General features: G+C 36.1%; 1 protein-coding gene across 1 annotated transcript in view; it reads left to right on the top strand.

Annotated features, from left to right (window-relative positions):
* Nucleotides 1-313: 313 nt before the first annotated feature.
* The window catches only part of LOC139973667 (zonadhesin-like), a 29,792-nt gene continuing 12,028 nt past the window's right edge, over nucleotides 314-18,077 (top strand). The window contains exons 1-11 of the mRNA XM_071980492.1: nucleotides 314-394; nucleotides 7,892-7,922; nucleotides 8,778-8,950; nucleotides 9,325-9,589; nucleotides 10,446-10,657; nucleotides 11,109-11,318; nucleotides 11,894-12,103; nucleotides 15,709-15,918; nucleotides 16,254-16,463; nucleotides 17,046-17,255; nucleotides 17,595-17,804. Of these exons, the coding sequence (XP_071836593.1) occupies nucleotides 329-394; nucleotides 7,892-7,922; nucleotides 8,778-8,950; nucleotides 9,325-9,589; nucleotides 10,446-10,657; nucleotides 11,109-11,318; nucleotides 11,894-12,103; nucleotides 15,709-15,918; nucleotides 16,254-16,463; nucleotides 17,046-17,255; nucleotides 17,595-17,804 (2,007 nt within the window). The 5' untranslated portion in view covers nucleotides 314-328. The remainder of the gene's footprint in view (nucleotides 395-7,891; nucleotides 7,923-8,777; nucleotides 8,951-9,324; nucleotides 9,590-10,445; nucleotides 10,658-11,108; nucleotides 11,319-11,893; nucleotides 12,104-15,708; nucleotides 15,919-16,253; nucleotides 16,464-17,045; nucleotides 17,256-17,594; nucleotides 17,805-18,077) is intronic.

The raw sequence follows: 18,077 nt of genomic DNA, 5'->3' as shown, positions 1-18,077 counted from the left end.
AGGACAATCCAAAATTATGCAAATGAAGCTTACTGGACTATTGACTGAAGTTCAAGATATATATAGCTGTAAATTTTATTAAATTGGATTGCGCATGTCGAATGGTCTTCTTTACACACAAGCCAATAATACTATAGATGTGCAGCACATTTGTATAAGCTCTTCACCAAATCATATTTCAAATAAAATGATGGCATTAATGGACATCCATACTACTACGGTCATTTCAATAGGGTGTTGGTAACCCCTAAATAGAGACCCTGTGTCATTTGCCATCTTGCACTTCATCGAATATATTTTTGCATGTCATTTATACAAACTCGAAATCATGGAGAATTGTTTCAAAGTTTGTTTGACTGTTTTGACGATATGGAACTCGTTTGGAACAGAAATGGTAAGTCTTTCCATTGTTTAATATATTTTATATTTTACTCCATTGAAATATTTTCTGTTTCGAAAAAATAACATAAGTTGCATCAATGTGTTGTTGAGCTAACTCTGTTAATATTAAATTATGTGAAAAGTGAAGAGTTAGCGTCTTCGAAATAATAGTAAAATATCGATAAAAATTCCTGATAAATTACAGTTTGAAGGCCTTCAATTAGAAATACTCAGAATTTTTAACTTCGCGAAAAGACAGCAGTGTTTCGATCAAAATAACGAAACGTCTTTTAATTTAACCACATATATTGGAATAAAAACAAAAGATTAGCTCTAATCGGTTCTTCTTTGCTTATATACAGTATTCTTTAAAATTTGCTCACATGTAAAATACTTAGAAGAAAAGCTCATTCATACATCTCAAACGTGTTTTCGTTACACACCAATTTTTCAAAGTCAATCAAGTTTCGTGATATGGCCAGGAAAAAGTAATCCTTTTTTCAAACTTATGAGTATATCGTTCCAAACATATCCTTTACAGCACATCTGTTCACAAGGTTTCCCTCCAATAGCCAACCCTACCTCTCACAGATCCATACCAACACGTTACAACACTGAATTGATATTAAAAATTAGTGAGCTTAAATTCAAATGTAAATCATTCTAGTTCATAAATGTATACTCCATAATATTGGCTACGAGTACGATAACTAAAAACAAGAAATTCATTTATTTCAGCGATAACTAAAACACTATACAATAACTTAAAAAAAAACAGTTTTTCTTGTTAAAAATCCAATCATGAGATTCCCTTTTGAAACAGAGCGTTATTCGGTAAGCTTTGTATAGTTAAATGTTTTCAATGTTTTTTTTTATATTTATTATAATGCCTTGCTTTTATTTTTTCGATATAAACTACATACGAATAACTTGGTTTTCATCTGCGTAAAGGCAACTTCCTTTGTCAGCTCTGTTATTTTGATATGATTTCCGAACAGACATTTTATTGCTCGTCTTTGTCCAAGTTATCCTGATGAATACATTAAAGCAACATGTGCGTTAACTAATCTAAAACAAAACAATTTCTATGTGATAATCCAATCACAAAGATGCTTAATTGGGTAACTACAGTGAACAAAACTATAATGACAAGGTACATCCTTTAAATTAGAAATCTATAACTTTAAACTGTTGTTCAGGTTTAATCAAATTAGAAGAAATGCTCAGTTGTACGTTTGATTATATTGTTTGAACTATCATCCAAACACGAAAGTTTCAGATATAAATTTCTAAAGAGCACGTAAATATTTACTTCCTTTACATGCTCATAGAGATCTCTTTAATAGATATCGTTATATGTGTGTCAAAGTTTGAAAAAACAATCTTCAACAAAAATAAAGGTACTTTGAAATGTATTTTGAAAATATCATATTATTCATGGAACAAAGTTGAATAACAATAAATCCAACTGGTGTACACGTCAATATAATTTAAAACTAATTTATGGAAACTTAAAGTAATGCTGAAAATAGAAAACTTAGGTTACACGGATTTATCGCAGAACGAATTATCAAAGATAAAATACTTCCACAAACATAACATTTGTTATTTTTCATGCAGTACGTTCTGGTTTTAAATTGCTTACATTAAAGCATGGTATGATACGCGATCATGAAAATGTCTCCGGCGGTTTAAGTGGCTAGCTTCTCATTTTTCTCTCTTTTTATGTTTCTCATTTCCTACAGTTGCGCTATATATTGTAAGAGATTCCAAAGAAATATAATCCCAATATTCCGTTATTTTAAATATGAAGGATATTAGAGCAGAACAAATGTAAGACATGTTCCTTTATTTTATTTGAAATGATAAAGTTTGTAAAGAAAAACTTTGTCGATTTTTTCTTAAAGTGACAGTTAAATGAGGCTGATTCCTTAATGATTATGTCGAGAAATAATATAACTTGACCAAAGGTAACTCCTTGATACCGACTCATACCTAATGTCATATCACATTGCCAACATAAGAGGGAAATTAAAAGGAAAAAAGAAGATTATGATTCCGAATGGGAAACTTAATTGAGATATATTTAGATATCGTTAGCTAACTAAAACAGTAACAGAAAATGTCCACATCCCTGATATGCTCATATGGCATTCAATACATATATTTAAGAAACGATAAAATACCTTTTCGTTTAACGTACTTCTATGAACAATGAGCTGTTTTTACTTCTTTTTTATTCTTGTGAGTTAAAATGAAACACTTATAAATTATTGCATTGTTTGTCGAATGTGTGCGACTTGTTTCACTGTGTATTTCTAATTAACGTGCAACGAAAAATGTAAAATGTAATTAAAAATGTGCAACGACGTTGACGTCTAGCAATCATTAGCGATTTAGTGATAATAATTTCAACCAATATTATTGTGAGAGTAGTATTTAAAATTAATATTGTTATTACAAAATCTGTATTTTGAATAAACTAGAAGATTAAAAGGATTGAAAGTCTCTTTCCAATGGAAAAGACGTTATAAAATCATACTCAAAATAAAATCGTAGTAATGTTTCATTAGTCTTTGTGTAATCAATCCAGACTAAAAATAAGAAAAATCAAAAGCTGCATAAATGCCTTATTAAATAAAGACAAATGCACGAAGGAATTGTATTTTTTTCTTCCATTTATTCAGTTTTTTTGACATTATAGCTCCAAATTTAGGCTGCATTCTGGACAAGGTGTGACAGGCAAATCTAAAATTTCACCCGATCATACGAATAACACTAAAGGCCGATATTACTAGCGGTATAACTCAGTGCAGATGCAGAGAACGTTTCTATAACTTTTAAAAATAAACTGATTCTTATTCTAGTTGATTGTCTTTTAAATATTTATACTTTTCAATTTATAGCTTTGTTGTTTTTTGTTTGTCTTTCTTTATTTACTTAGAAATAATCTATAACAGTAAAAAAAAACAGAGAACAAGTAATACAACATAATTGGAGTGAGAAAATTATCACCAAATTTAAATTACATTTCATCTTTATTAAAAAAAAAAGCCTTTTGACACAATCCAGTTCACCAACATTCTAATGACAATCCAAAGTGATGTTTTCTGTCAAATATTGGAATATTTAAGGCTAGTTCACCATGCAAAGAACTAAATATCTAATTCATATATTAACTAAAACTATGCGAAATAGTGTATTAGGTGTTAGCGTATTATCTGGAAATAGACTACTACGAGAAAGACAGATATTCATGATCCTTTAAGTTATCTTTTAATTCTTTAACCACAAATACCGTAGTTTATTTTGATTTCCACACAATGTGTTCATTTAAGTCGTGGCGATAATGTAAACGTTCTTGTAACGTTTAATAGTCTCAATTTGAAAACAGTAATTTAATGTAAAACCAACGCGAAGATATTCTCATGCATGTCGTCTTTCATACTTAATGACCAGACTACTTATAATACGACCACTGAAATGTACTCAATCTATAATATGTATGCGATGAGAGTAGTCACCGCTCCCCACCCATACTCTCGCTCTTCGCTGCCCTCAATCAGTGGACTTACACCCCCCTTTCTGATGTGGCTATTCGGTGTAGTACAAAACGTAACGCTTCGTAACATGTAATATAATTCAGTATACAAAGGAAACTCTCCCAATACTTAACAAAACCATCGATGATAGACTTTAAGAAATTAAACAACATAAAATACATTACACTGTATTTAAAGGTCTCTTTTCTAACACGTTGCAAAAACTAGAAAATATTATAATCATAACATTTATCATTACTCACTGTATGGTAATAATTCGCTTTATATGTTGAAGGATATCTAATTAAATTCCTTTATATCATAATTTGTGGCTCTTTCGAACGAGCACTGTATTCAAAGGAACAAACATACTCAGTGTTTGGTTAATAAACACAATTTTTCATACAGATAAAACAATGACGTCGAACACCGTCTGTGCTTCCTGAATAACATTATCGACGACAACAAAACTTTGGCTATATCCCAAACAAATCGCCTTGGCCGCATCAATCTTTTTGTGGAGATATTATTATACTGTGCACTTTACTCTGTTGGCAACAGCAAACTATAAAATGTAGATTTTAATTTTTTTCATGACTTTAGATAGTGTGATACTATTTTATGTATCCAAGAGCCATATTCTTCTATTATTCATATTGATCTAAAGCTTGTTCTCTGGTTTATTTAGAGAATTGTATAAATTCACTACTGGGAATGCTATACAATATGTTTTTGTCTTGACAGATAACATCGTCATTTCATAAAATGTGAACTGTCATATGCTCGACTGTTCTAACATGTCTATGTCGTTACTATTTGGAATTAACAAACAAAAATACATGTGTTTGTTTAAGCTGCTTCCAATCTTTCATACTTTTACAAATTTAAAGCCGAGTATTTGTTAAAATATTATCCACTATGGCAGAGCAATATCACGTTATGGAATTTGAGTCATGAATGACTTGGTCTGAAAGAAAAAAAGATTAAATTCCTCGTGTCTTCCTTAACTTCCTCTTTTTATTTTGTCCTTTCTGTTGACATTCTTTATTTCTTGCAATTTTTATCATCATCATGATTATCATGTTATAAAAGATACAATTTTAATGCTAAACGTCGATTCTTCTTACTGCACCACGTAGATTTGTCGAGGTAGCGTTACTAAGGTTGTTTTACATTTTGCATGGTAGATAACAGTTTGAATGGCGGTGAACCAAACATGTACAGGAAGAATATTTTTGTCGTCATGTGAGCGTTCAAAACAGGGGCTTCTGTAAAGATTTCACTTATAATGAAATATGGGCCACAATCATATGCAATGATCATGTTATTTGTTTCGCAATATTTCAGTATTCATGACCAGCATGCGTTTTGATGTGAGTAGCCAAATGTCTTCCATCTTAACTTCCGTCATTGTGGGATAATTCCGCCAGTGGGAGACTTGATCAAGTCCAATCTAGTTCGATGTTATTCTCTGTAAAAGGACAACAGATTTCCAATTTGACCCTTTTCACAGTTTGTGTGTGTGTAATACGTGTGAGAATGACTTATATTGTTGGAGCCAATTCCGATTTCTGCTCTTTATCGTCTTGCTGTGATTGTAAGAAGTTTTAGGACGTTCTATTATGGTATGTGTACCATTTTCGTGAGCAATTTTGGGTCAGCACAGTTCAAACGTAATATCCACAACATTTAGCAGGTTTATCAGAGGAATCATTTTTGTGTTGTTTTCGTTCTATCATTGTATGAACATAAACTACGAAGTGCAATGCTGTTGGTTCTTTGCCTTTGCAATGGAGCATATTTTATTCCTAGCAATAAGTACAACGATCTATTGCAAAAAGTAAGTTCGTGACATTATTTTCGCTTTGAAGAAATTCAACTTCCTAACATTATAACGCCCTATGTCTGCTATAATAAGGAGCATAAGGCAAGAAGAAAAGGAGATAGGAGGAAGGAATTGACATCGTTATCCCGACTATGACTTTTATCATTCGAACAAACAAATGGGATAAACTGATCTAGTGCCAATCAAAACTAGTGTTGCCCCGATAATCGTTTGTGATATCGGGATCGGCCGATATTTGCAATATTGGCGGCATATCCGTAGGATTAAGCCTCATTGACAATAACGGCAAACCAATATCGAACATTTTTTTCCCACAACAAAAGCCACTTCTTGTTTCTTGCGGTGATTTATTAATCTGTTCTAGCTGGTCAAACAAGCATGACACAAGTTCTGAAAAAAATACATACCGATTTAATGATATAACGATCTGTAAGCATACCAGTCAGGGGCCACTGGACGTTACGTACATAGCAGTCTTTGTAGCGCTTTCAAGTAAATTTCACCAGTCTATGTGACTATATGTATAACTACAGGAGTAGCTTACCACACTAAGTTGAACAGTGCTTCTAAGTCCTCAGCTGAGAATACATGTTATAACAAGTGGTCACCCTCTACTGAATCATTCCAAAAATTGTGTATCTTCTAAGAAGCTGCATGGATGCATTTTGTTAGAACATAAGTGACTGTTGAAAAGATCGTATTTCGAGAATCAAGTTTGTGTATCACAATTTGTTTCCGGTTGTTTAACGAATAATTCTACGACGAGGAACTTGCTAATTTTGGCTAGGCTTAGTTGTCAGTATAGCCGGCAAATGGTAGGATATAATTTTTACGGAAGCTAAAATAAATAAATAAAATATTGTGGTTTTGGTTCTGTTAATCACTAAGAGTAGTGAAAGTTCTTAGCTAGGATACGCTTATGTCTTTTCTATATGAAGTCAGTTTTACTCGATGTCATCTTTTAAAAAAATTTGCTAAGAAATTCGTGGCTCTATGTGACGATAATTTGTTAAAGACTTGCAGCTTAAATTGTGAAAGTGGTGGGTCAAACAGAGTAGAGAATCGTTCAACAGAAGTGACAGGAAGAATGGACTTGTGTTTCTCCAAGGACAAAATGCTAGCACACAGTTTCTTGCATATCATCTTGTTGGGGACTATGATCATTCAGTTAAAAAGAGGTTAGGGTTAGTGTTATAGAATAGGCACAAGAGATTTATCAATTGGTTACTGTTTGTGAGTTGTGCAATATTTTACGATAGCCGATGATAATTCTGATACCTCATGTATTAAAGTATGACTGAAAGTGCGATTTGACATCCATTCTGGCTTTTAAAAAAAAATCGGTATCGGTATGGGGCCGATATTGAGATTGAAATATTGGATATCAAACAGGTCCGATATTGGCGATATCGGCACAATACTAGAAACAATGATTTCAAATAGAAGCTTAGCTGAGGTTCTACAGCGCTGCTACAATTGTTTGGTTAGTAAGATATACAAATCTAAGGCTATGAACTTACCTTAAAAGTAAAATGACACCTTTCAAAACTCAGAGTTTCATTGTGCACGGTAAGTATCAAGACACGGTAATCTTAGTCCAACAAGAATAGCTGGGACGATGTTAATGATCCCTACGTGTTCTTAAGGACTGTTAAACACAAATGCGTTACAACTCGTGTCTGAAATGTTCTAATGTCAAAATATAACTTGAACAAAGAACATCTGTCTGCATTAAGCAACAAAGGTGTTTAAGGAAGCAGCCGGCTATTGCCTTTGTCCTTCACGTACGTATCATGTGCCAGAGTAGCTGTAAAACCGGAAAATGCCAGTAATCTAATGTTTCCTGGAAGAAAGTTGTACGCTGTAAGTCATCATTGACCTGTAAAGTAGATATGGATATAGACAAAAGAAAAACATCTTTAAAGTGGTGATCCGGAAACTTTACCAAAGTATAAATCGACTTTACTCTTAAACTAACATATATTAGACCAGTTTGCGAAAGGTTCTTTCTTTCCCTCAAACTGGTTTTATTAACATTAGATTTAATCTGATCCTGCTTTTTGTTGACTGCAATACTCTGTATGTCTTGTAATGTATTCAGTAAATGTCTTTTATTACACAGATAATCGTCAGTACCGAGGGAAGATCTTCAGGTATGTGTATTATTTATATCATATGATTTTTCTTATTATAAGAAGTAACTTCTGTAAGGTATATCACTTATGTATTATAAACATTAACACCTCAGTTGGACAACTTGAATGGCTGGAAATGTTAGCCTTTAAATGGTCGCTCTTGACGTTTTGTATTTCAATCGTGTCACTATTTCCAAATATCTATTTCGAGGTTGATTTCCTCTGAGTAGTATACCTTCGATCTTTTCATATCCTACGTGCTACATGATATTTCTTAGGTACAACAAATGGGATTGGCCTGTTTACGTGAGTCTTTTGATCTCACTTGGATATGATTGATAACTACGGAAGCTTGATGAAAAAGAAACTCAAGATACTTGGTCTTTGACTTTCCATTATTGGCTGACAACTAGTCACATATAATGCTTCAAAACAGTTACATCTGAGAATTAAATAACAATTACCTCATTTAATTTTAGTCGTGATATCTTCGAATATATGGTAGTTGAGTACTATTTGATATTTAAACTGATGCCTTAATTGTCTTAGTAACGACACCAGCTCTCTTACAATTAGCTAAAGAATCTTATAATCATAATAATATTCGATTCATGTAGCGCTTTTTATCAGCGATAGGTTTCAAAGAGCTTTACAAACGCGTCCCATGTTCAATGATAACCTGTCCCAGAGACAATCACTCCAGACGGCTGCAGTTATATACTGCGTCCAATGACAAGTTACCTCACATGTACCCATTTAACCCCTGGGTGGAGAGAGGCAATTGAGATAAAGCATCTTAGGCGATATTTTCGTTAGCTAAACTTATTTTTTCAGTTACAATAAAATGATAACCTTGTTTTACTTTCCATCCAGGTTCTTCATACTTTGTTTTTCAACAACCTGCGTATCCGAGAGATTGCAAAGAAGTATCGAATGCATGTTCCTCTACCCACAATACATCTGGAGTGTATCTTATTAAACCAGATGGCTATCCGGGACCGTTTGAGGCTTACTGTAACAATGATCTTGATACTGGTGGATGGACGGTATGGCTGATTACTTGATGTTTTCTTTTCAAGTTTAAATAGTTTTGTACAAATTTACTTCAGATTTTGATTGCAGCAATATAAAGCGATGTAATACAAAGTCGTTATTTCAAATAGAATCTCGCTTTTTTATCGAAACGAAAGTTTGAATCAATTATTTTTAATATTGTGGAATTTAAGTACAGATTGTATTTAGGTACAGTGCAGTTCTTCTTCCAAGGGAACTGTAAACATCTAGCCCAAACTACAAACTGAAGTTAGAAATATAAAAGTATTTCTGTGTAATAGTTGTTAGCAACATATCGCATTGCAGTAGGGAACAAATAATAATAATTCAATCACGTCCTAGTTAACTTCTTTGATATTCTTTGAAGGTATTACAGCGACGAAGATCGGATTCTGTAAATTTTAGTAGAAGTTGGAAAGACTTCAGAAATGGCTTTGGCTTTCTAGGGAGTGACTTTTGGATCGGAAATGAGAAAATTGCCGTCTTAACAAATCAAAAGCGATACCAACTGCGAATGGACTTTGAGAACGTTGCTGGAGAAACTTACTATGTAACATACGACGAGTTTCGTATCTCAGATGAATGGGGGGATTATTATATATCTAGTTTAGGAACATTCGAAATATCAGATGGTAAGTGTCTTTTACATTATTAAATATAAAGTCAAAAAAATCATAAAAATCGTGATCATTTATTAAATGTCAAACGTAAACGCGCAGAAAATGAAAGGTTTATTCTGAAAACGAAAGGATCTTTTGGAAGTAAACTTGGCATGTCAAATATGTTTTGAAGAAACTGCTACAATATATATAGTACGAGTATACTTATAGTATATCAGCGAGTACAACGGCGCTACAATACATATCGTAGCAAGTAGAATATGATATGATATGAGTGCAAGTACAAGCTTCTAGTGCGAGTTCAAACACTTAATCTTGCATTAGTATCCATACTAGAATTCCAAAATGCCTTCATTAGCTAAAGTGTGATTACGCACTCACTACAAGACTGCTTCGTACTCAACACCGACCATGGCTCTGAACAAAGAACCGTTCCTAACGTTAGTACAACATAACGTTTACAATTAAACCAGGTTCGTCTCCCAGTTTGATCAGAACAACCAACGGAAGAATTTTGATGTTGTTATTAATTACCATTGTTGTCAGAAAGCAGTATACTTACACCTAGAGAACTCTGAAACAGAAACAAACCATGACTACCTGGTTCAGACTAATTGCACAACAAATGATGGTGTTTTATCTCGTTATCAGAATAAATAGTAACATTAATGTGACTACGGAACGGCCACTACCTATTTAAAATGTTCTACATTTATTCGAGCAGCTTCTGAGTGTATGTTGCTTTCCTTTAACCTTCTGACAACCACGTATTTAAGTAATGACGACAAACTATTCTATGCCACATGTAATATATGTCGTGACTGTATAAGGTTACTATTATTTTCATTTTTTCTTTCCTGTTCTCTAGAAACAATCCTTGAATGGTGTCCAGCTAATGAGATTTTTAGCAATGAGACATGTGAGAGGACTTGTGACCACCCTAATACTTGCATCTCGGCTACCTCTCGCACAAAATCAGAGCAATGTGTTTGCGTCGGTGAATATCTGAGACACCAAGAAAAATGCATCCCTCTCAACCAATGCAACTGCTTCGTTGCTGACAAAGGAGGTGTATTAATGGTCAGTACGGTTCTTACATTTTAAGTGTTTTGCTTTTAATGATTTTTCCCATATAATAAGAATCAAATATTTTACTTACATATACTCAGGAAGCAAAAGGCTATACCCACATATGTCCATTCCCTTATAAACCTTACACTAAAATGCATGGATACAACTAACGATAATTTTGCGGCTAGAATCTAATTGTAGGCCTAATTTAAAGTCGCAATAGGCCGTTTTAATGCAATATTTGCAGCTACCTTTCAGGGCGGACCCCGCGGCCTCCTCATCGGAGTTGGCTTCAAAGACTTCACAAAACTTTCATAAAGATCCATACCCGTACCTAGATCATTCAGGGGAATAAATCATTGGCCACCCACCGTTACAATCCTGTACATTTCACTGTGACAACGGCAATTTCATCATTTTGTTAATCTGATGTTTCTTTTCGCTGAATATATTAAATCAGGTTGGCGATTTTTACATCAATTCAGGATGTACACGAAGATCAACTTGTCAAAACAACCAGATTATAGAGGCGAGTTACCAGTGTAGTGTTCACGCAACCTGTGCTGAGAGGAACAGTGTCCGTAAATGTTACTGCAATCCAAACTACCAAGGGGACGGAGTGACGTGTCGCCACAACTGCTTCGTTGCTGACATAGGAAGTGTGTTAGCGGTCAGTACGGTTCTTTCATGCCCTTTTTATAATGTTTCGTTCTTAATTATTGTCTATATAATTAGAAGCAAACCTTTACTCTTTATACTTGTCAATATTCATTTTACATTTACAGATATCTGAGTGACGCGCGCATCGTGGTTGGGCAGGGGCCATTGACCCATTTGTTTTTGTCGCCAGTCCAGTCAAAACTGTCAGTCAAGGGATATATTACGTTTAGTCAGGAATCACGAGGCCACTCCTACGGGTGTGCATGCACTGATAAGCCTGACACAAAAATTTATGGATACTTTTTTATCACAGTATTGCGGTTAGATTTATTTGTATGCCTAATGTATAGTTGCGATAGGCCGTTGAATGCAATATTTGCAGCTACTTTTTGTTAAGGCGGATCCCTACGCCTCCTATATAGGAGTTGGCTTCAAAGAACTCATAAAACTTTCATAAAGGTTCATACCCGTACCTAGATCATTCGAGGGGAACAAATCTTTGGCCACCTACCGTTAAAATCCTGTACATTTCAAATTCATAATTTGTTTATTTGTTGTTTCTTTTCGCTGAATATCTGAAATCAGGTTGGCGATTTTTACATCAATTCAGGATGTACACGAAGATCAATTTGCCAAAACAACCATATTATAGAGGCGAGTTACCAGTGCAGTGTTCACGCAACCTGTGCTGAGAGGAGCGGTGTCCGTAAATGCTACTGTAATCAAAACTACCAAGGGGACGGAGTTACGTGCCGCCACAACTGCTTCGTTGCTGACATAGGAAGTGTATTAGGGGTCAGTACGGTCCTTCAGGTCATTTTTATAATGCTTTGTTCTTAATCTTGTACATGTAATTAGAAGGAAATCTTTTCTTATTATACTTGTCGATAATCACATTACAGTACAGATATCTGAGTGGCGTTCGCATCGTGGTTGGGCAGGGCCATTGACCCATTTGTTTTTGTCGACAGTCCTCTCAAAACTGTCAGTCGAGGGATATATTACGTTGATTTGGGAATCACGAGACCACTCCTACGGGTGTGCATGCACTTATAAGCCTGACACAAAAATTCATGTATACTTTTGTTCACAGTCTTGCGGTTAGATTCATTTGTATGCCTCATATATAGTCGTGATAAGTGGTTGAATGCAATATTTGTGGCTACAATTTTTAAGGCGGATTCCTACGCCCATTCATCGGAGTTGGCTTGAAAAACCTCATACATTTTTCGAAAAGGTTCATATCCATACCTAGATCATTCGAGGGGATTTATCATTGGCCACCCACCGTTGAAATCATATACATTTCACTGTGACAACCGCAAATTTATAATTTGTTTATTTGTTGTTTCTTACTTGATGAATATCTTAAATCAGGTTGGCGAGTTTTACATCAATTCAGGATGTACACGAAGATCAACTTGCCAAAATAACCAGATTATAGAGGCGAGTTACCAGTGTAGTGTTCACGCAACCTGTGCTGAGAGGAACGGTGTCCGTAAATGCTACTGTAATCAAAACTACCAAGGGGACGGAGTGACGTGTCGCCACAACTGCTTCGTTGCTGACATAGGAAGTGTGTTAGGGGTCAGTACGGTTCTTTCATGCCCTTTTTATAATGCTTCGTTCTTAATTATTGTCCATATAATTAGAAGCAAACCTTTACTCTTTATACTTGTCAATATTCATTTTACATTTACAGATATCTGAGTGACGCGCGCATCGTGGTTGGGCAGGGGCCATTGACCCATTTGTTTTTGTCGCCAGTCCAGTCAAAACTGTCAGTCAAGGGATATATTACGTTTAGTCAGGAATCACGAGGCCACTCCTACGGGTGTGCATGCACTGATAAGCCTGACACAAAAATTTATGGATACTTTTTTATCACAGTATTGCGGTTAGATTTATTTGTATGCCTAATGTATAGTTGCGATAGGCCGTTGAATGCAATATTTGCAGCTACTTTTTGTTAAGGCGGATCCCTACGCCCCCTATATAGGAGTTGGCTTCAAAGAACTCATAAAACTTTCATAAAGGTTCATACCCGTACCTAGATCATTCGAGGGGAACAAATCTTTGGCCACCTACCGTTAAAATCCTATACATTTCAAATTCATAATTTGTTTATTTGTTGTTTCTTTTCGCTGAATATCTGAAATCAGGTTGGCGATTTTTACATCAATTCAGGATGTACACGAAGATCAACTTGCCAAAACAACCATATTATAGAGGCGAGTTACCAGTGTAGTGTTCACGCAACCTGTGCTGAGAGGAGCGGTGTCCGTAAATGCTACTGTAATCAAAACTACCAAGGGGACGGAGTTACGTGCCGCCACAACTGCTTCGTTGCTGACATACGAAGTGTATTAGGGGTCAGTACGGTCCTTCAGGTCATTTTTATAATGCTTTGTTCTTAATCTTGTACATATAATTAGAAGGAAACCTTTTCTTATTATACTTGTCGATAATCACATTACAGTACAGATATCTGAGTGGCGTTCGCATCGTGGTTGGGCAGGGCCATTGACCCATTTGTTTTTGTCGACAGTCCTCTCAAAACTGTCAGTCGAGGGATATATTACGTTGATTTGGGAATCACGAGACCACTTCTACGGGTGTGCATGCACTTATAAGCCTGACACAAAAATTCATGTATACTTTTGTTCACAGTCTTGCGGTTAGATTCATTTGTATGCCTCATATATAGTCGTGATAAGTGGTTGAATGCAATATTTGTGGCTACAATTTTTAAGGCGGATTCCTACGCCCATTCATCGGAGTTGGCTTGAAAAACCTCATACATTTTTCGAAAAGGTTCATATCCATACCTAGATCATTCGAGGGGATTTATCATTGGCCACCCACCGTTGAAATCATATACATTTCACTGTGACAACCGCAAATTTATAATTTGTTTATTTGTTGTTTCTTACTTGATGAATATCTTAAATCAGGTTGGCGAGTTTTACATCAATTCAGGATGTACACGAAGATCAACTTGCCAAAATAACCAGATTATAGAGGCGAGTTACCAGTGTAGTGTTCACGCAACCTGTGCTGAGAGGAACGGTGTCCGTAAATGCTACTGTAATCAAAACTACCAAGGGGACGGAGTGACGTGTCGCCACAACTGCTTCGTTGCTGACATAGGAAGTGTGTTAGGGGTCAGTACGGTTCTTTCATGCCCTTTTTATAATGCTTCGTTCTTAATTATTGTCCATATAATTAGAAGCAAACCTTTACTCTTTATACTTGTCAATATTCATTTTACATTTACAGATATCTGAGTGACGCGCGCATCGTGGTTGGGCAGGGGCCATTGACCCATTTGTTTTTGTCGCCAGTCCAGTCAAAACTGTCAGTCAAGGGATATATTACGTTTAGTCAGGAATCACGAGGCCACTCCTACGGGTGTGCATGCACTGATAAGCCTGACACAAAAATTTATGGATACTTTTTTATCACAGTATTGCGGTTAGATTTATTTGTATGCCTAATGTATAGTTGCGATAGGCCGTTGAATGCAATATTTGCAGCTACTTTTTGTTAAGGCGGATCCCTACGCCCCCTATATAGGAGTTGGCTTCAAAGAACTCATAAAACTTTCATAAAGGTTCATACCCGTACCTAGATCATTCGAGGGGAACAAATCTTTGGCCACCTACCGTTAAAATCCTATACATTTCAAATTCATAATTTGTTTATTTGTTGTTTCTTTTCGCTGAATATCTGAAATCAGGTTGGCGATTTTTACATCAATTCAGGATGTACACGAAGATCAACTTGCCAAAACAACCATATTATAGAGGCGAGTTACCAGTGTAGTGTTCACGCAACCTGTGCTGAGAGGAGCGGTGTCCGTAAATGCTACTGTAATCAAAACTACCAAGGGGACGGAGTTACGTGCCGCCACAACTGCTTCGTTGCTGACATACGAAGTGTATTAGGGGTCAGTACGGTCCTTCAGGTCATTTTTATAATGCTTTGTTCTTAATCTTGTACATATAATTAGAAGGAAACCTTTTCTTATTATACTTGTCGATAATCACATTACAGTACAGATATCTGAGTGGCGTTCGCATCGTGGTTGGGCAGGGCCATTGACCCATTTGTTTTTGTCGACAGTCCTCTCAAAACTGTCAGTCGAGGGATATATTACGTTGATTTGGGAATCACGAGACCACTTCTACGGGTGTGCATGCACTTATAAGCGTGATATAAAATTTCATGGGTACTTTTTTCACAGTCTTGCGGTTGGAATTATTGTATGTTTATTACGTTTAGTCATGAATCACGTGGCCACCCATCGTTGAAATTCTGTTTAGTTCACTATGACAATCGCAAATGTATAATTCGGTTATAAGTTAATGTTTTTCTTTTCGCTGAATATCATAAATTAGGAGGGCCACTTTTACATCAATTCAAGATGTACACAAAAATCAACTTGTAGGAACAGCCGGCTCGTGGATGAGAGTTACCAGTGTAGTAGTTACGCAACCTGTTCTGAGATTAACGGTGTCCGTAAATGTTACTGCAATCCAAACTACCAAGGGGACGGAGTGACGTGCACCCACAACTGCTTCGTTGCCGACAAAGGAAGTGTATTAGGGGTCAGTACGGTTCTTTTAGGTCATTTTGTAATGGTTTTTTTTTAATCATTGTCCATATAATTAGAAGCAAACCTTTACATTTTTATACTTGTCGATAATTACATTGCATTTACAGATAACCGAGTAGCGTTCGCATCGTGGTTGTGTAGGGGCTATAGACCCAGTTTTTTTGTCGCCAATACAGTAAAATCTTTCAGTCGAGGAATGTATTACGTTTAGTCGGGAATCACGTGGCCACCCATCGTTGAAATCCAGTACATTTCAATATGACAACCGCAAATGCACAATTCATTTATTAGTTGTTGTTTTTCTTTTTGCTGAATATCTTAAAACAGGAGGGCCACTTTTACATCAATTCAAGATGTACACGAAAATCAACTTGTAGGAACAGCCGGCTTGTACATGAAAGTTACCAGTGTAGTAGTCACGCAACCTGTACTGAGAGGAGCGGTGTCCGTAAATGCTACTGTAATCAAAACTACCAAGGGGACGGAGTTACGTGCCGCCACAACTGCTTCGTTGCTGACATAGGAAGTGTATTAGGGGTCAGTACGGTCCTTCAGGTCATTTTTATAATGCTTTGTTCTTAATCTTGTACATGTAATTAGAAGGAAATCTTTTCTTATTATACTTGTCGATAATCACATTACAGTACAGATATCTGAGTGGCGTTCGCATCGTGGTTGGGCAGGGCCATTGACCCATTTGTTTTTGTCGACAGTCCTCTCAAAACTGTCAGTCGAGGGATATATTACGTTGATTTGGGAATCACGAGACCACTCCTACGGGTGTGCATGCACTTATAAGCCTGACACAAAAATTCATGGATACTTTTGTTCACAGTCTTGCGGTTAGATTCATTTGTATGCCTCATATATAGTCGTGATAAGTGGTTGAATGCAATATTTGTGGCTACAATTTTTAAGGCGGATTCCTACGCCCATTCATCGGAGTTGGCTTGAAAAACCTCATACATTTTTCGAAAAGGTTCATATCCATACCTAGATCATTCGAGGGGATTTATCATTGGCCACCCACCGTTGAAATCATATACATTTCACTGTGACAACCGCAAATTTATAATTTGTTTATTTGTTGTTTCTTACTTGATGAATATCTTAAATCAGGTTGGCGAGTTTTACATCAATTCAGGATGTACACGAAGATCAACTTGCCAAAATAACCAGATTATAGAGGCGAGTTACCAGTGTAGTGCTCACGCAACCTGTGCTGAGAGGAACGGTGTCCGTAAATGCTACTGTAATCAAAACTACCAAGGGGACGGAGTGACGTGCACCCACAACTGCTTCGTTGCTGACATAGGAAGTGTGTTAGGGGTCAGTTCGGTTCTTTCATGCCCTTTTTATAATGCTTCGTTCTTAATTATTGTCCATATAATTAGAAGCAAACCTTTACTCTTTATACTTGTCAATATTCATTTTAAATTTACAGTTATCCGAGTGACGCGCGCATTGTGGTTGGGCAGGGGCCATTGACCCATTTGTTTTTGTCGCCAGTCCAGTCAAAACTGTCAGTCAAGGGATATATTACGTTTAGTCGGGAATCACGAGGCCACTCCTACGGGTGTGCATGCACTGATAAGCCTGACACATTCTGTTTATTTCGGTTATGAGTTGATGTTGATGTTTTTCTTTTCGCTGAATATCTTAAATTAGGAGGGCCACTTTTACATCAATTCAAGATGTACACAAAAATCAACTTGTAGGAACAGTCGGCTCGTGGATGAGAGTTACCAGTGTAGTAGTTACGCAACCTGTTCTGAGATTAACGGTGTCCGTAAATGTTACTGCAATCCAAATTACCAAGGGGACGGAGTGACGTGCACCCACAACTGCTTCGTTGCCGACAAAGGAAGTGTATTAGGGGTCAGTACGGTTCTTTTAGGTCATTTTGTAATGGTTTTTTTTAAATCATTGTCCATATAATTAGAAGCAAACCTTTACTATTTATACTTGTCGATAATTACGTTGCATTTACAGATAACCGAGTAGCGTGCGCATCGTGGTTGTGTAGGGGCTATAGACCCAGTTTTTTGTCGCCAATACAGTAAAATCTTTCAGTCGAGGGATGTATTACGTTTAGTCGGGAATCACGTGGCCACCCATCGTTGAAATCCAGTACATTTCAATATGACAACC

Source organism: Apostichopus japonicus, chromosome 9, assembly GCF_037975245.1.
Source record: "Apostichopus japonicus isolate 1M-3 chromosome 9, ASM3797524v1, whole genome shotgun sequence".
NCBI lineage: Eukaryota > Metazoa > Echinodermata > Holothuroidea > Aspidochirotida > Stichopodidae > Apostichopus > Apostichopus japonicus.
This window is presented reverse-complemented; position numbering and strand designations above follow the sequence as displayed.